The sequence below is a fragment of the Suillus paluster genome (genome assembly GCF_016628075.1).
Source record: "Suillus paluster strain FC165 chromosome Unknown EDB91scaffold_401, whole genome shotgun sequence".
NCBI lineage: Eukaryota > Fungi > Basidiomycota > Agaricomycetes > Boletales > Suillaceae > Suillus > Suillus paluster.
In genome coordinates, this window is record NW_024537961.1 from 1 (window position 1) to 17,802 (window position 17,802).

Consider the following 17,802-nt stretch of genomic DNA (forward strand, 5'->3'; position numbering starts at 1 on the left):
ACCAAGTCATATTTGACCGAGTCATATTTACCCAAGTGTCTTTTGACCGAGTCATATTTGACCGAGTCGTATTTACCCAAATGTCTCTTGACCGAGTGTCTTTTGACCGAGTCATATTTAACCGAGGTGCTCTTAGCATGTATCTTATGCATCGGATCCTGGTAGATCCCTCATCCATCATATTTGACTGAATGTCTGTTGACCAAGTTGTATTTGACTGAGTGTATTGACTGGGGTGGTCTTGGCATTTATATTATGGATCAATTCCTGGTAATCCCTCATCCATCATATTTGACCAAATGTCCTTTGACCGAGGTGGTCTTGGCATGTATATTATGGAAGCTAGTCTATGAACACTTTCAGCCCATCTGTATATATCAGTACCACTGCCCACTCGGCCCACTTGTTTCCATCATACATATATATATATATACATACATATATAGCTCTTGTATATTGCCTATCAAATGCAATAGCAAACTCCACACTTTGGACTATTGGCCCACCTGTTGGTATCAGGTACATACTTCATACACTACCTACCAAAATCAATAGAAAAGTCTACACTTATCTGCACTACATACTATGGGCCCACTGTTTGTATCAGATACACACTTGAGACTGGCCCACCTGTCGGTATCAGGTACATACTTCATACACTACCTACCAAAGTCAATAGAAAAGTCTACACTTATCTACTACACCACATACTATGGGCTCCCTGTTTGTATCAGATACACACTTGAGACCGGCCCACCTGTATTTAACACAAAGATACATTGATGGGCCCACGTCAGGTGGCCTGTGTAGAACAGGGATATTTCAACCTCGGCTGTATGTTTTATACGAGGGTAAAGTGACTGCAGTATGTGCCCTGTGTAAGGTAGAAACTTGAGTGTCTTGAGAGGTCGATGGAGGCTCGTGAGAGGTCGCTGGAGGCTTGTGAGAGGTCGCTGGAGGATGATGAGAGGGAAGTGAGGGCTCGTAAGAGGCACGGATTTGGTCACAAGCTTGCAGAATTGCTGCTTCAATCTTCTGCTCCATCTCAATCTGGAGGATATCATACCACTGAATGGCACTTCCAAGACTTCTTCTGAAAGGTTCCTGAATAATGTTTCCCTGTAACTCGGATAGTTAACAATATCACAAGCATCTGAACCATAGACTTACATGCGAGTCTGTTAATTGGAATCCTCGTCGAGTATAATGAGTTTTCAATGCAGCTGCAAGTGCATTGATGGTGTTACAGGAATGTTCAAATAGGGCTCGATAAAAGGACAGCAGTTCAAGAGACACTGCTATCCTTGGCTGCAAGGGCGCAGTGGGGAATAAGCCATGATGTATGAGAACTTGTGGGAGTGTGGAGCAATCGCAGCTCAGGACATCAGTCAAGACAAATCCTGAAGTTGAGTAGTAGTAAGCCTGGATGACAAGTCTGACTACACTTATGGTCAAAGAAGAGACAAACAATTGTTGTGCGCTTTTGAGCGCATGAATTTGTAGCACATGCGGATATAGTGGAATTCAACTTCTCAAGTGGCTGGCCAACTGTTCTTGCGAGATACATCAAGAGAGGTTCGATTAATGTGGGGATTATTTCTATCCAAGTTCCATAGAGCTTGCATGATGTCTTGTCAGGGAGGATGCGGCGCTGGGGCTCAATTGACTGTGTCTCCAAAACCTGTGGTATGTCACACTGACTTAGAGAGGGTAGATGAAGTTCAGGTGTATTGTGGTCTGGTTCATATACCCATTCGTTATCGTTGTTCGATATGTCCATGGTTACATCAATGTTAGAACTGCTCGAATCAAGTGCGGTAGTGGCAGTACCATCTGGTGAGGTTGGATTGATGAGTGCTTGCATGCATAAGGCAAGCTGGTGGCATTTGACATCCGCGCCAGGGATAGTGACTGAAGGTTTGAGTTTTTCTCTGGTCTCGAGACTTGCAGGGACTGACAAAATGTTTCCCGAGCCCCCAGGTGGAGGATGATACTTGGTTGCCCAGTGCATTCTTGCTGGGGAGTGGCGAATGTGCTACCAGTAGATTGTAACTGTATTTAACATGATACAGTATACCTGTATTAAGACACATGTGATGCAGGATGGTACCAGCATGGGACTTATTCCAACACCGTGACAATTTGAATACTTCCCTTATGTAAAAGCCATGATGCTAGTAGTAGTAGGTACACATGACACTGGACAAAGTGTAGCGCTTCTTGCCTGTGAGAGGCCTACTGAGAGATGCGGGAGGCTACTATAGGGAGTGGCTTTGAGAGGCTGGAAGTACTGTATTGAGTGGTCCTAGAGGCCGATTGAGAGGGTTAAAGGAGGTGCTGGAGGCCCGCGAGGGAATGCAAGAGCACGAACTATAATTAGATGGCGGGAGGGGGGGTCTCAGAGACCAGTTTCCCATAACATAGAAACTGGGTCTGTGAGACCCTTTATAGGCACCGAGAAGTGCTGCCTGAGGTGCGCGAATTCAGCTAGCAGTTTAACGCCGAATTCCAAAGGGCCTATCCAGTACTACCACATATTTCCATACTTGCCCTTTTAATCTACGACATGCATTTACCAGCCACTGATCTATATGTGTAATGCAGCGGTTAAAGTTACATTTACTGACACCCTGTTTTCCTCATCCTTATTCTGTCTTCCCAAATTTTAACACGCGCAAACGTCCTCCTGGTACAAGTTCTTGTGTGCGCTTCACTCAGTGAGGTTCATTAGGGAAACTGCGTACTTCAGTTGCTTCAACATCTCATTCTTCTCAACTTGGGTCGGATTTCCAGAGCGACTATCGCAAAAACAACCCGCCATCGGCACTGACTGATGCCACGATAATTAGCGCCCAAATATTACAACATTGAAATTCCAGGATGTCAAGGAGGAAACTCCCTCCTGAAGAGGCAGCGGAAGTGACAAAGGCTCAGCTATGTATCTCTAGTCCGTAAAGCGGCAGACCTCCTCTCTTGAGCCCTCATATTCACCTCTTAGATATCATCGTTCACCACCTTCCAAAGAATGAGCTCACATCCTGGGATGATCGTTTCTTCGTGCAGATTGAGGTAGATGATAAGATAAGCAGTGTCACAAAGACACAAAGAGGACATTCACTACGATGGGAGAATGAGTATCATTGGTGAGTGCAGCCCTTTGGTTACTTGCTTGTCTATACTAAATAGTGTTTGTGGTCAAGTGGCTACCAAAAGGACTCTCTAATCCAGCTGAAGGTCTTTGCGCGACACCGTATTCATAACGATCAGTTTATAGGCGTGATCAGGGATTATGTAGAGTCTTTACTGCGACTAGTGCTGCCGCAGTCCGGTTTGGTCCGGTTCATAGAGGGTTGAGCAAGAACCGAGAACCGAACCTAGGTCCGGTTCTACTAGACTCGCCGAACCTCAAACTGGACCTTTGCGAATGGTTCAAAATGGTCAGGTTCGGTTTTTTTTCGGTTCGAACGCGAACCGAACCCAATTTTTTTTCACAGCTAGCAAAAAAAACATAGACGCAGTATAATTGGAAGGAACTTTCAACCATGCTTGCAGTACTCGCTAACAGCATGTAACAACAACTTACGAGAAGAACTCATTTTCTGGGTCTTTGTCGTGCAAATCTGCGCAGGCTGCCGACTACAACTTCAGAGTCATTCTCGCACTATACTGCCATGTAGACTGTTCGCGTGCCAGGATTAGATGCATGAATGACATGTATTATGATATCAGTTACTCGTATGTCCTGCGAGAGGGAAGCCCATAAGGCGCTGCGTCAAGCACAGCAGATTCATCGGCGCGTGATGCGATCTCTAATGAACATGTAGGCTCGAATAGCCAAAAAGGTAGAACAGGATGCTTATTTGCCAACAGCTGCTACTAGGTCACGATAGATGTGAGCACGCTGAAGAGAAGTAAAAATTGCATGTTTATGGATAAGAGGAGTGACTACTTCGTTAATGCACTACATTGAAATTTCTAGGATGCTTTTATACAAACGAGACGATTACATACCAATTCAGATCGGGGCAGCAGGTCCTTGGCTTTGAGCCATCACAGCTCCGATACTTATTACTGTGAGCGGTTTCCCAAGCCATCGGCCCTGCTGCAGAGGTTTTACTTTGTCCAGCGTTCCGAGTCAGCGGCGACTGTGCGCGAGGAGCCGCCTTGTCAGCGATGAGAAGCTGCAGCTTCTCATTTGGATGAATTGATTGTCCAACGGATTTCACTTGCCAAGTGAATACACCTGGCGAAGGGATTACCTTGCTTGCAAGTGGCTTACAAGGTTTCTTGCTGCCCGATAATGAAGCCGCATCATGTGATCGCGTGGACAGGCAGCAGACACAACAAGTGCCTGCCATTCGACTCCTCGCTTGCCTTGGGATGTGAAGTCGACGTCGGTGCCGACAAAGTCGGCGCTTCAGGCAATAACATGACGGCATTTAAAATTCGAACTGTGGATTATCAGGCTGCCGCCGAGAATACCATTGCAGTAAGAAGAAAGTTGTTTCTGGTGTGGTCATCGTCTTCGCACTCCTGATGGCATGCCACCTTTGGCAGTCAAAGATGGCATGCGATTCAAATTCCCAGGTATCCATCCAGGGAGCTCTCTTTGCGTGGGAGTGGATATCGGAGATACTTACTGGAAAATACTTTGTGGCAAGAGCCGTGTTCAGCAATCGAGAAGAAGCTGGATTGGCAAGAAGTTTAGAGTTCTGACTCCACTTCTGAAGCTGAAGTTCTCATGGACTATCTCCGCTTCCCGCAAGCTCTCGCGGTATCCAGCTCAAGTAGTTTTGACGACTTCTTTTGGCGCCACAGACAGTCACTGGAATACTGTGCTTGGATTTGTGAAATACAGCGAATGGAAAGGTTGTAGCAGATAAACAAATAGTAAAAGTAAACAGTATCATCCAGGCTTAATGTATGTTAGCGCGTCTCAAGGTGGTAAATAAAAAAACAATGTTACTATTCTAGCACATCCGATTTTCCGCCACTTCTGTTATCACGTTTAAAAGCATTCTGTGGCAGGGTGAATGAGAACGGGTAACAGAAAAATAGCGAGAGACACGCACTGCGATGTTTTGTAGAGGGTCCTCCTGGCATCGTAGGGGATGGGTTCCGAGAAGCAAGCGATTTAGAGCCAAAGCTCATGCTACGTAGTTTTCTGGGTACCATTTGTTTAGGTTCAGTATCGGGGGATAGATTTCCCAGATAGACCCGAGGTTTCTGGGTGAAAGTAAGTCCGGTTTTGACGCCGTTGGGCGCTGCGTTGACTAGGATTTTTCGGGGTCCTGGTCTGGGTGCCAATTGGTCTGGGATCAAGAAGCGTCCCGACTACTCGCCTTGTTGTGAGCAGAAGCACGCTCATGAACAAGCACTCTTGGCGCGTCTCATGAAAAATTAAAACCGCCTTCTGATGCGGTTACATACACATGGCAATCCGCGATTAGTCTCAACTCACTGCAGACAGGTCTTCCGTTTTTAACTGCGACAAGGACATCTTCAATACCTGCTCCCCCCCTCTATTTTTCGTGTACAGAGAGGCGCATCGAGGATTATGCGCCACTGTGCAGTTCAGAATTTTTTTAACGGGAAGCTGGCATGTTGTGTTTTCCTCCAAGTTGTTATCTTCACTGTTGCTTTGTGGTTTGCGATCCATGTTCATATCAGAGGTCACGTCAACCTGCCCAGTAGAGCTGCAAGAGCTGTGATTGATAACCCACGCATAACAAGCTACGTGGTAACACTTGTTGCGACAGGTATTTCTTTCCTGAATACACTGTGCGTTCTCCTGTCGTCACGATTTAAACGTGCTAAGGATTCACCCATTGCTTTACAGTCTCCTCGGCCTCGTACTTCAGGTAGCTCTGAGAGCACGAATGAGTGACACCCTGTCGTTGCAAGCATTGCGAGGAAGTCTTTCCTTTGTAACAGGACAAATCCTCATCGGTGTACGTGGACTCAAGATCTCCTGGGCCTGGATAAAATCCTTGGCATGCATGTGCGGTGGAAGAAAGCATATCATTGCACCCAGCGACAGGGAGTACTGGACATGGCTGGCATACACATCGCTGTATGCCGTGTTATGCGGATCGCTCACGTCGAGGTAACTAATGATTCATCTTCATATACTTTTCATTACTAATGCGCAATCTTGGTAGTTGGTCTAGTTTTTTGACCCCAACACCTATGAACCTCCAGTTTCATTTTACGGGCACACAGGTGGATTACTCCGCTGCCGCCGCCCAACTCCAAGCTATCTGGAAAGGGAAACTTACTCCGTATCCTAGTGAAAGTTCCCCCCTCGTTACCAACATGAATGCAGCAAGCGGTAGTACATCTCTTCACTCGGCGGTCACATTTAAACTAAACGACATTTATACCGGCAGTGCAAAACTGGGGCCTTGCGGATGTGAATATGTATCTTCAAGCCGGAAATGTGGCAGCCACGACTGAACTAGGTTCACCGTACGACATGCCCTATATGGGCGCACTGTATAATGGTTCAACAGGTATGGTGATCGTCATGTATGCCTAAGGCCAACATGTGACACGAGGCTTAGGGGGTATATACACAACTGCCTCGATGATGACGCAACTTGCTGGTCCAAGCATCCCATCCGAGTATACAGGATGGAGTCAAAGCTATACGACGGTCCAGAAAGGCCTTAGTGCGGAAGTCCAATGCCGACAACAGGCGTTCCTCAATGCACCCGATGTCAATCCATCTGCGGGTTTGTATTGGAGTGAATCACCGGGAAGTTCGATCCCTGCGCCAAATAATCACACCCACGATTTGTCAAGTTTCCCCTCGTATTACAACAGTCAATGTCGAATTCGATGGGATTACCGTGAACATCGACGATACCACGAATTCTGAGCCGTTAGACTCAGCAGGGCATCAAGCTGCTTACATAGACCAGATTTCAAATCTCATCTGGTACATGATATTTGATACGCAGGGTCTTTCTGGAAATTCCATGGCAGCTGGTATTAAATTTATCGGTGATGCCTATGATGGTTATCGTACAATGAACAGTGATATTTTAAACTTCGCGTTGGTGAGTGTTTCAGGCATACATCGGTATAGGAACTGTCGTCGCTGACACGAAGTAGGAAAACTACCTAAGAGGGGCTATCGAATTCCTCGGAACGGCAAGTTGCCACTGTTTTCATCTAGCACTTGACTACATGTTCTTGATTTATAGGTGTGGCAAGTGGAGCTCCAGCGAATGAACAACACCTCCATGGCCGAGTACACTGGTGTAACTCATGTGGGGTCAATGGGATATGAATACAGTGGATCAACCTCTCTTTTCCTCCTCGTGCCTCTGGCCGTTGTGGTGATTATCACCTGTGCTGCTGCGCTCTACACTCCTGTGGAAGACTCAAAGAAGCCTGGAAATGTGTTTCTCCAAGTTATGAGGACACCAGTATCAACGGACTGGCACGCTATGCAGCTTCGGAGACTTGGAGGACTTTGACCCTACCAATGTCATCCACCTCATGACGCTTGCTTCGAGGACTGGGCTGGAAACCGAAGCAGGGAAGAATCAAGTACTTCAAATTCAGATCAATTGAGTTGCACGTTCAGGTATCGAACAAATACGTATGGTGGCAGTCACTTCCTGCAGATGCTATTCGACCACTGTGTTTATGATCCCAGCCTTCTTTCTACCCGTCAGTTTACTCTTCGTTATGAATATATCCTTTGCTCGTAGATGTTTGTAGGGTCCGCGACCCGTGAATCATTTGTATAGTAGTATCCGATTCTATGGTAGTTTTGGTTATCCGTGGCCCGATTTCAACAGATTGAATATCATATATTATGTCGACCAAAGGAACTGTCTCTCATCTTGACCACCGGTTTCAATGCCTTCTGCATGTCCCCCTCAGTCGGAGCATCAGGAAAGCAACGGATCTTTGTTTGCACTTAGTTCACTTATTGTACCTTCTTGGGGCTTTTTACTTGGCAAGTGGATCAAAGTCGTTCTTCGAAAAGTCGGATGCGTGTTGAGAATGGCGATTCAGGCGGGTAAGATGAAAAAGATGCAGAAAGGGATGTCATTGTGCGCTAAGTACCAACAGATAATAAAACTCGAAAAAGTGTCGAGAGAATTAGAAAGCAATCTCGAAGGCATGGTGATCTGCGTACTTATTCACATAGTATGCTCGAAAGGTATCATGGTAACCGTATACGGTCTGCATACGGGAGACTGACCGTCTCATGTGACTCTATCTCATTTGTGTTCCTCTTCTCGATTGTACCAGAATGAAGCCATAACTCCCGACTTCATACATCCCACCATGATAACTTGAAGGATCACCTCCTTCGACCCCGAACTTTTCATTTGCCAAGCTGACAGCGGTCGGGGTTGGGACATGGGGTCCCAAGACTAGATAGTACTGTCCTACATAGAGTTTCACTCTCAGTGGACAAAAAATTGGAATCGAAAAAAAGCTGACAGCAAGGTGTCTTGTGCACTCGCGAGTGTGATACTGGTTAGTAGTATTTAACTCGGCCCTGCTTGGCTTTAAATTTTACTGAGCTTATCACGCGGCCGACAAGCAGTCACCACGTCAATTCTGAATATAAGCCATGCGAAAAAAGGTATTTTGCGCAGCCAAATCTGAACTTTAAGCTGCCACAGCTTCACGTCTATGACTAACGTAGTTACCTATATGGAACCCGAGAAAGTTCAGGGGCTACGCCGAAAGGCTAGGCCCCTGTATTGGTATATGTCGTTCGTAGGATCTTAAAGGTCTAGAGCGCGGGACCAACCGTTCCGTCCTTACATATGTTAGACAACCCACCTTAGGTGTACCTTTCTTTTCAAGGCAGGTCATGAGTCCGTAACGGCTATCGCAGCCTACCCTTAACAATAAGGCACGGACCGTTTACTCCTGCCCAAACATGCTTAAAAGGAAGAGTTCCTACGTAGAACTAGAAGTACAAGCGGTCGGGGCAGCGGCAAGCCCCCTGACGAGAGCTTTCGCAGGCTCGAAACCGCTGCCTCCCGCATTACTAGCCCCTCCCTCCCGTTGTAGCGGCGCCCTATCTTCGGAGACGGTGGACTGCAGCACGCGTGCATAGGGGTGGTCTGCCTAGTACACTTCTACTCGTAGACTACACTCTGCAAGCTCGGCTAGACTCGGATTTAGCTATCGAAGGAGAGCTGTCGAGTAAGGTGACGACCGGAGCCCAGTCGTAAGATTCTCGGATCCATCATCCTGTGAACGGGTGAGGTATAAGGTATTGTGAAGGAGGAGTATCAAAAACAGCATTGTTTACCATGACGTTGATAGGCCGATTTGCGGGATTATTGTAACCGCTTACCATCACCTGGGGGGAGAGTATTCTAATAGGGGATTGGGATGATGCAACTGATTTGGCAATTCTCGTAACAGATAGTGTCTAAGTACTAGTGTACACCCGGCTGTCTGCAGACGAACATTGCTTCTCCTGTTGGATGTCTCGTCGCCCCCGCCTCTTCAGATCACATTCAGCAGTTATTCTTCATAGTTGCTGTAACCGGACAAGACTCATACCCAAATAAAAGATTGGCGGTCTCCTGATGATCGCTAGCATGTCACCGAGAACAATGAGGATATCCAGAAAGCACTTACGTTGTCATACTCACAGGCTACTGATGAATCGCCACCTGACAAGTTGGCATTTGTGTAACTGCCAGCGTATCAGTTAATTTGTTCAATGAAGATGTGTGGGTTCGACACACGTACAAGCAAAATGTGAACTGGTCGAATGGGTTGGTACTGGACAGGTGTGAGACACTGCCGTCGACCTTCAATGAGCCTGGGCACTGTATACACGCATTGACACCAGCGAGGGAGCTGAGCAGTGCAAAAATGATGGAGCGGGAAGTAAACATGATGGAGTTTGTGGAAGGGAATGAGGCAAAGCCATTGGAGCAAGCAAAGGTTTTATACTTCCAGTGTGAACGTAAAGGCGTTCATCGCTTTGCTGCTGAGATGCCCTACTTAAGGCAAAACGGTTGAGCCAAATGCATGATAATCACCAGACTCGAAAAGAACTGTGAAGTCATGACAAGCTGATGTGGCAAGCACTCAAAAGGGGGTGTGCGGCACCAGTGTCGTGGGGGCTAGGTGAAAATTACGCGGTCGTGACGCGGCACCTGGCCGTTGCATTCGGAAATTGTTGTCTGGGTCGTCCGATCAGGTTCGCATATCCAAAAATTGAAAATAGGAAATTTCAGAAAAATTATCCTCGCATCACACACCCGCTCTAGCCTCACAGAAGACTCATTAACGACGCCGTACAGGCAACATTATCAACAAAGACATGAAAGAAAGAGTTTCGGAGCTGATCGAGGAAGGTTGGACAGTGGAGGAGATGGCCGAGTCCAGACATCCTACATCAGCGGAAGGCATTGGACGCTGGGCTGACCGGATGAAGGATCGGTAGACCCACTAAATTGCCATAGAGTATGTCCTCGACGTCTCACTACAGGGATCAGCAAAGAGCTGTGCCACCTCGTCACCCGATTACCCACCCTTTTCCTTGATGAAATCCAAACGGCACTGCTGCTTCACGACAACCTTCGCGACCCTCGACTTATCATATACATACAAGTATGACCCTCGTGGTGGCAGCGTTTGACCTTTCCATGATGTCTCGATGTGCTGGAATGGTATTTCGAAGGATGCTCCTTCTCGTGACGTATTGCAGGCCTCGGATCATATTCTGCCCTACTCGCATGCTCTTCAGTGCCTAAGGCATCAATTTTTCGAGGACGGAGGCGCCAAGGAGGTAGCTTGATGTAAGTTTTGCTGTTCTCTCTCTCAATAATCTCATCTAAAAACGTTGCATGTAGGAGAGGGGGGGAGTCTCCTTCCCGGTTACTGTCCGACAATATAATAGCGCTGGTGTCGTCAGCCGTTCCTCGGATGTACTTACTACGATGTTTTTCATGGTCTGCATCAATTTCTTCGGCAGTCCACATGATAGCAGGTTTTTAGATAGGTTGTGAAAGAAATGTACGTTGAATAGAGCTCGTAGACAGTGGTGAATGATTTTTTTGAATTTTTGACTTCAACGGACAACCCTCGGTCCTCGGAGAGAAGTCTAGCTTAGTCAGCAAGATCAATACTTTCAATTTTGTAAGAGAGCACTCGAGGAGCACTTCACACTTTCTAACCTGACGAATGGTGTCTTCCATGGATTCCTTGTTTGTTAAGGCACAACATACGTCCCTGCCGAAATCCCTGCGTCCCACCTCTCCACCACCAGACAATGTCCCAAAGCATAAGCACATCAAGGATCTCAAGCTAAGAACCAAATTAAACCGCCAGGCAGTTCATGTTGCGCGGTCAAAAGCACTCGTCGAAGATGCTGAGCTGTTATTGGCGAGCGAGGCAGGGAAAATGCAGGTGGAGAACGAGCTAGAACGAACGTGGAGAATAGGTCAAGATGACATTGTGGCAAGGTGCTGGTCAGGAGGCTGCCAAGGGACGACGGGAGCTGAAGTTGGATGGTGGTCCATATCGCTCGAGATACTCGAGGAATGGCAGACATCTTGCCTATTGTCGGCAGCATGGGTCATGTCGCGACTTTTGACTGGCAAACAGGAACCATGCATGCTGAGCTTCAGCTGCAGGAAACATGTCGTGATATCACGTACGCCAATTGTCCCTTACATGCAGAAACTCTCAATCTTTCATTACAGATTCTTGCAGGATCAATCATTCTTTGCAGTCGCCCAAAAAAAATATGTATTTATATACGACCGCGATGGTGTCGAACTACACCGATTGAAAGCTCACATCGAACCTACGCGACTAGAATTTCTTCCATATCACTGGTTGCTCGCTAGTGTGGTCAGTTATTCCAACTCAATATAAACTTGTGCCAGCTCAGTCCATAGTAGGGAAATACTGGATTTCTAAAATATCAAGACACCTCCACAGGTCACATCGTTGCAGAGCATCGAACCAAGCTTGGCGCATGTAATACACTAGCACAAAATAAACACAACGCAGTGTTACACCTCGGTCACTCTAATGGCGTTGTCAGCCTCTGGACGCCAAACCTGCCCCATCCTGCTGTACAAATATTAGCACATCTCGGTCCAGTTGTGGGTCTGAGCGTCGATCAGAGCTCCGGTGGGCGTTTTATGGCAACGTCAGGCCAGGATGGTGTCGTAAAGGTCTGGGACTGTCGGAATTGGAAGGGCACTGTGCGGGAGTGGACGACAAGAGGTGGTGGCGCTGAGCTAGAATGGAGTGCAAGGGGCGCGTTAGGCGTGGCAGTAGGTGGAAGTGTCAACGTGGGTTACCGCACTCTTGCTTGTGATGGTACTAATTCGTCGCGTGCCAGATTTACACAAAACCGTCAATACAGACCCCGCATGCGGCAAAAGCTCCGCCACCACTTTACCTCACTCACCCAATACCACATCGACCGCTTACTTCGGTACGATTTTGCCCCTTCCAGGATATCCTTACGATTGGACACAATGCCTGGTCTGTCGAGCATTCTCGTGCCTGGTGTTGGCGAGCCAAACTTCGATAGCACGGAAGCCGATCCATTCGAGAACAAAAAGGCAAGAAGGGAGAGAGAAGTCAAAGGTCTGTTGGACAAGGTATGCTCAACTTATGGTTCGCTCCTGAATGATGCTGATAGGGACTAACTATCGATTTAGATTCAACCGGATATGATCGCACTGGACCCCGATTTTGTCGGATCCCTCGCTCCGACGACAAAATTAACGACTGCTGTCAACGACACGCATGACATTCCCTTCGGTCGTCTCCCTCGCCTCGAAAGACTACGCATCCAGGGTAAAGCGGATGAAACGGAAGCTTGTTGATGATGACGACGAGGACGCTGCAGAAGGCGAAGGGGACAAGAATGACAAACCGCAGTCACGAGCGGAGAAAGAGAAGCGGAAAATGCGCGGCAAGGGCAAGAGTGTCAAAAGGTACCATTTTATGCGAGGCATTATGCAGCCTATCACTTATCGTGTCCGAAACCCAGATATCTCCGGAAGCAGCGCAAGAACGTCATCGATCCCACTGCGGTAAGCCTCGGTCACTCGCCCTGTTCATTGATCTATGCTCATGTTCGTACCTCTGCAAATATAGGTTGCTATTCGTGCAAAACTGGAGAAGCAACGGGAGGAAAAGCGCGTGGCGAAGGCTATCGAGAAGGGTCAGATGGAGGCGCGCCAACCATCGGCGCTTGATCGATTTAGACGACCGTGATGGCATTTGGTCCTTGGAGCAATATATATATGTAGTCCATTGGAGGGCTTACGCTGACGTGGTTTGGGTTATCGAAGCAGACTTTGTTCGATCAATCGTCTCTTGAACCCCGCAACCACCTCCCGCACCACTGACTTGGGAGTTGTTTACCGTGCTGGCAGCGCGATGTGATGCCGACTTTAAGCTATCGAAAAGACCAATATTCACAATGACATGTATTCCTTTGATCATCTGCGTCGTCATACTGGAAATGTCAAAGAGTACACTGAGGAACCAAATGCTTGCAAGGTAGCTATCTATTCTATGGTAAGCATATATGGCACTATAACATATGCGTCCTGTGGGCTGTTGCCTCAGCCCTAGTATAGGAACACCAATGACTATGTAAGCAAGGAGGGAGCTGAGACGGAAAAGATTGCGAAATATTGGATAATCAGTCCTTTTGAAACCTGTTGAAATCTATATCATTCCAGTATACCGACCACTACGCGAACACCACTTATACATCAATAACTTCTGCATCACGTTCTTCCTTCTCCGACATCGAATCCTCATCTCTGTTTTCACATGTGATAGCCGGTGTAATGTTGGCTATGGGTCCATTGAACCAATGCACGCCTCCGTACACCGGGAAATAATACCACGAAATCGCAAGGAACATGAACCCTCCAAGGACCACAACTGTATAGTTCATCTCCTGTGCGGTTGTTTGGGGGGTGGAGGGAAAGAAGAAAACGATGTTCATGAACACCATCCCTGTCACAGCGATCGCAGAGATCGGAAAACTCTGCACAGGCATGTTAACTCAGGAATACTAGTACATCCCTATCGACCAACTCACAAATTTCCCAAGGTGGAATGGGCCGGGTTTAAAGTTGTTATTAAACACGAAACGGGTCGTGATAGGCGTTATGTAGGAGATATACGACGCGGTGACACCAATTGTGAATACCGCATTGACGGCTTGGGTGCTCACGAACGCGAGAAGTCCAATTAACAGAGCACAGGCGGCGTCGAACCAAACTGTATTGACTGGTGTGTGTGTGTAGCCATTGATCCGGTACAAATATCGTGAAAATGGGAGGGCTCCATCACGAGCAAATGCAAACGTCTGGCGAGAGCCGACCAGGAGACAGTTCGATGACACCATGTATCTGCTTTGTGATTAGCCTATCAATGCGCCACATGCCGCTAAGACGTACTGGGCTGAGATAATGAAACACCAAAAAACTAAGGCCATTCTCTGCCCGAGCGAATTGTAAAAGATCTGGGCCAAGGGCTGACCTAAAGGGCTATTTAAGATGCCGTCGAGATCAGTGCCCATGCAAAAGGCAAGGACAACGTTGATGACTAGACGAGAAGATGTCATCAAGATCAGAATGACGCGTTGTTCCACATACCCCAACCCAGGACGGCCGCAATAATAATGGAACTGGTCTAACTGGGGTAAACACAACAACAGTTCATTTTCTAGTGTCACTTACGATCGCCCATGGTATTGCGGTAGCGGCGTTCGAAGCCTCCTCGCTCATGTGGACGCTAGCATCATAACCCCCTTGGTGGGTGTAACACGGTCACGTACTGAAAATTCGAGAGAAGATTATCTAACCTATTGTCCAAAGAGGAGCCATTAAGCTCAATATAAATGCGAATCCAGATGGCCAGCCATCCACTATAACTGATCATAAGTTGCGATTGTAATCGGAAGACGATACGTACGATTTGTGAAATTCCCTAGCGCAAAACTTGCACTGTTTCGATATTCTGATGGTGTTGCGATCGGAAGCGCGATAATGACTATGAAGCACAGGCTGTAGAAGGATTTTGAAGCAAAGATCATGGACAAATACACAACACCTACCACAAATTCACCAAACGTATACAGTGACTGCAGTCTTGCCAAGACTTTGGTACCGAGGCTCACGAGGACGGCTTGTGACAACATTACAGCTGCGTATATACCGCTGTGACAATCATTATGAACGTTGGGGTGTTTGAAAGAGGACGGGCTCACTAGATCTTCGCATTAGTAGTCGCATATGGTTGACCAGAGGCGATACTGATTGCGGCTGTGATTTGAATCGCGCACGCCCAATTTACCGAAGCTAATCCCACACAATGAGAGCCAGACTGTTGAAAGAATGAAAATCGTCTTACCGACTCTCCCGCTATAGATTCTATGGTGTTCGAATCTGCAGATGCCATGACGGGCTGCGTCTCATATAGAAATGCAAGACTTACAGCCAACTATCCAACACAGAAATTGCGGCACCGTGGAGACGCAAGGGAGTAAGTCCAATAGTATAGCTAGACGTTGCTGAGTCAGGTGTAAAACGGACACAGGGTTAAGGACGTACGCCACCGGAAGTAGGCGCTGCTGACGCGAGTTCTCCCAGTGCCAACCCGATGCACATGATAAAAGGGCAAGCAATTGCCCACTGCGCAGAGGAAACATGAGATCTTTACAACACAGCAATCTTGATATATGATAAAAGCTTACCCCCCAAACCATAGCGAAAGGCCCACCATTTGGTAGGGCATAAAAGAACACGGAGCTGAAATAGATTTCTATCAGTAAAGAGCGATGTCAACAGGCTTGCGTCACGGCGACGGCTTACACTATAGAAGGTACCACTCCTATATAGCTGAATGCAAGTCCAGATACCTGTACAGCAGTTGTATGATGTCATGTACACAAAAGAATCTGATATCAAGCCCACCTCTAGCGGAGTGAATTCCCTGCGAAACTCCTGCTTGTATCCTAGCTTTGCTAGAGTTACCTCATCCTCGCCTGGTTCCAGGTGCAAGTTTGAAGTCGCAGGAGCTCTCGAAATCATATCGTGCGATTGCAAGCTGGGCGAATGAGCTTGATGTCATGTCCCAAAAAAACGACTCGTATTAAAGCCTGATAGAACCGGTCGTTACCCTGCAAATGACGTCCACGTATGACGTCTGAAGTTTGAACTTCTGATGATGATTGATCAGGAAATGCCTAGTATGGAACCCTGGTCCTCAGTTTGCGATCTGGACAGCAATTGACCCAAATGTCCTATTTACGTTTCCAGGTCTGGAATGTCCAACGTCTGGTTTGGAGGTCAACCTGGGTATGTAGAACATCCGGACATCGGCGAGGAAGTGGGGTCAGGTCATTATCTGGATGATAGGTTCCATGCTGAACTGATATGGTACACCAGATTAGCACACCGAGCTCCTCGCACAGCTGCTTGAATTCGCACGTGTTAATGGTTGCATGTGCTCCAACAGCAGAGGGACATGTCCTCGCCGATGTGTTCCGTGACAAGAGCTACTAGCATCTGCAAATGACCCATTTTTCTCGCTTGTCAAAAAGAAGTTTGATGCTTACGGTGAGCTTATGGCGATGGTGAGAGTAGGCGTTGAGAGATGCTCAATTCTAAAATGTCGCAAGTCGTAAGGGAGCCAAATTCACGCTAAGCGTCGCCAAACCTGTCCTAAACGGGACTTGTACCTAAACCTTACGGCGCGCAGCGCCAACACTTGCAGTCTTAAAACATGTCCTAAACCTCAGCAGCGCTCTTAGTATAGAGGGTCGAGAGTGCCTACTAGGGTCATTTATAAATCAAAAGTTCGATGTGTCGTATACAGAGGCCAGCTAATATGTACCATATATATGTAGACAAGTATCATTTTTATGGAAGAGAAGGCAAAGAGCTGCCTTCTCTTCGAGTTGGTAATACCACTCACTCAACTACATTCCAAAATAGGAAATACCGGACTTTGAAAATTCACCTAGACGCGTCAAATCAACGCGCTTTGGTGCAAGTTTGGTGGTAGATCCTTCTCATACCCGGCTACGTCTCAGCAATCTCAGCCCAGAAAATTCTGGCTCATATGTATCAGCGACGGACATAAGTAAGTCGCAGCGAACCGCGACCATCGCGTGCGCCACATCCTGATGCACATATGATGTCGTAACCATCATAGCATCAGACGTTGCCGGCTCCGCCACCATGCGGCACCATCCTCTTCAGCCATCAGGTACCCCCGAGTTTGGCATCGTTGCCAAAATGGTTCAGGGGAACGATGTCAGCATATACTTACTCCAGCATCTAATAACAGAGCTGGTCATCCAGCCTCTCTTGCGCCTTCCGCTCGTTCATTTTTTGCCGGTCATTGTGAAGCTGTTCTATCATGGTGCTAACCCTAATTTAACTCAGATGAAGCAGATAAGCCTATCTGCATCGGACGCCATCACAGATATCATGATGGAGTATCTATATCATCACGGATTCACGGGACCAACAGTGATTGAGTTTGTCCCCTGGACTACTACTGCAGTGTCTTATGATCCTAACGTGTGGTGGACGAATGGATAAAATTGCGCTTCATACCGTGTTACTCGGCTCCTTACAAGTTTTCGGCGTGTGAAGAGCGCGAAACCATTCTCATTGCTCAAGCTCCGTGCAAATTTCACCGGCGGCTGATGGGCTATGTTGCTCCGCGTTCCGATTGAATGTGGAGAAGCCTGAGCGATAATCCAACAAGCCTGTCATAGGCATCATCAGATACATTTGTGGTATC

The 17,802-nt window shown here is 47.3% G+C and overlaps 8 protein-coding genes across 8 annotated transcripts; 3 read left to right on the forward strand and 5 right to left on the reverse strand.

Moving 5' to 3' along the window:
- Positions 1-1,143: 1,143 nt before the first annotated feature.
- EDB91DRAFT_1066164 (uncharacterized protein) lies at positions 1,144-1,359 on the reverse strand (the record flags this gene model as incomplete). The annotated part of the gene is made up of 1 exon (XM_041314810.1): positions 1,144-1,359. A coding segment is annotated over one exon (216 nt), but the record flags the coding sequence as incomplete, so codon positions are not given.
- Positions 1,360-1,441: 82 nt separating this feature from the next.
- EDB91DRAFT_1019018 (uncharacterized protein) lies at positions 1,442-1,642 on the reverse strand (the record flags this gene model as incomplete). The annotated part of the gene is made up of 1 exon (XM_041312531.1): positions 1,442-1,642. A coding segment is annotated over one exon (201 nt), but the record flags the coding sequence as incomplete, so codon positions are not given.
- Positions 1,643-3,960: 2,318 nt separating this feature from the next.
- EDB91DRAFT_1183193 (uncharacterized protein) lies at positions 3,961-4,564 on the reverse strand. Its single transcript, XM_041320466.1, has one exon. The coding sequence runs from the start codon at positions 4,437-4,439 to the stop codon at positions 3,987-3,989; it is 453 nt and encodes a 150-aa protein (XP_041168542.1). The 5' UTR covers positions 4,440-4,564; the 3' UTR covers positions 3,961-3,986.
- Positions 4,565-5,332: 768 nt separating this feature from the next.
- EDB91DRAFT_1352163 (uncharacterized protein) lies at positions 5,333-7,794 on the forward strand. The gene is made up of 8 exons (XM_041326153.1): positions 5,333-5,781; positions 5,840-6,106; positions 6,162-6,331; positions 6,390-6,512; positions 6,564-6,746; positions 6,805-7,061; positions 7,117-7,155; positions 7,209-7,794. The coding sequence occupies exons 1-8, from the start codon at positions 5,558-5,560 to the stop codon at positions 7,482-7,484; spliced, it is 1,539 nt and encodes a 512-aa protein (XP_041168543.1). The 5' UTR covers positions 5,333-5,557; the 3' UTR covers positions 7,485-7,794.
- Positions 7,795-8,934: 1,140 nt separating this feature from the next.
- EDB91DRAFT_1089700 (uncharacterized protein) lies at positions 8,935-9,890 on the reverse strand (the record flags this gene model as incomplete). Its single annotated transcript, XM_041316595.1, has 4 exons — positions 8,935-9,075; positions 9,293-9,343; positions 9,628-9,685; positions 9,742-9,890. The coding sequence occupies 4 exons, from the start codon at positions 9,888-9,890 to the stop codon at positions 8,935-8,937; spliced, it is 399 nt and encodes a 132-aa protein (XP_041168544.1).
- Positions 9,891-11,142: 1,252 nt separating this feature from the next.
- Positions 11,143-13,292, forward strand: EDB91DRAFT_1183214 (WD40-repeat-containing domain protein). Its single transcript, XM_041320467.1, has 11 exons — positions 11,143-11,443; positions 11,466-11,516; positions 11,551-11,656; positions 11,706-11,856; positions 11,907-12,305; positions 12,356-12,505; positions 12,537-12,620; positions 12,681-12,843; positions 12,875-12,959; positions 13,016-13,058; positions 13,150-13,292. The coding sequence occupies exons 1-11, from the start codon at positions 11,185-11,187 to the stop codon at positions 13,240-13,242; spliced, it is 1,584 nt and encodes a 527-aa protein (XP_041168545.1). The 5' UTR covers positions 11,143-11,184; the 3' UTR covers positions 13,243-13,292.
- Positions 13,293-13,741: 449 nt separating this feature from the next.
- Positions 13,742-16,079, reverse strand: EDB91DRAFT_1240731 (amino acid/polyamine transporter I; the record flags this gene model as incomplete). Its single annotated transcript, XM_041322037.1, has 14 exons — positions 13,742-14,029; positions 14,084-14,396; positions 14,445-14,592; positions 14,643-14,679; positions 14,727-14,797; positions 14,852-14,914; positions 14,962-15,053; positions 15,126-15,206; positions 15,257-15,372; positions 15,499-15,549; positions 15,600-15,680; positions 15,743-15,797; positions 15,861-15,907; positions 15,963-16,079. The coding sequence occupies 14 exons, from the start codon at positions 16,077-16,079 to the stop codon at positions 13,742-13,744; spliced, it is 1,560 nt and encodes a 519-aa protein (XP_041168546.1).
- An 833-nt stretch (positions 16,080-16,912) lies between these two features.
- On the forward strand, positions 16,913-17,612 carry EDB91DRAFT_1341130 (uncharacterized protein; the record flags this gene model as incomplete). Its single annotated transcript, XM_041325732.1, has 3 exons — positions 16,913-16,951; positions 16,986-17,133; positions 17,206-17,612. 3 exons carry the CDS (start codon positions 16,913-16,915, stop codon positions 17,595-17,597), a joined length of 579 nt encoding a protein of 192 aa, XP_041168547.1. The 3' UTR covers positions 17,598-17,612.
- Positions 17,613-17,802: the final 190 nt, after the last annotated feature.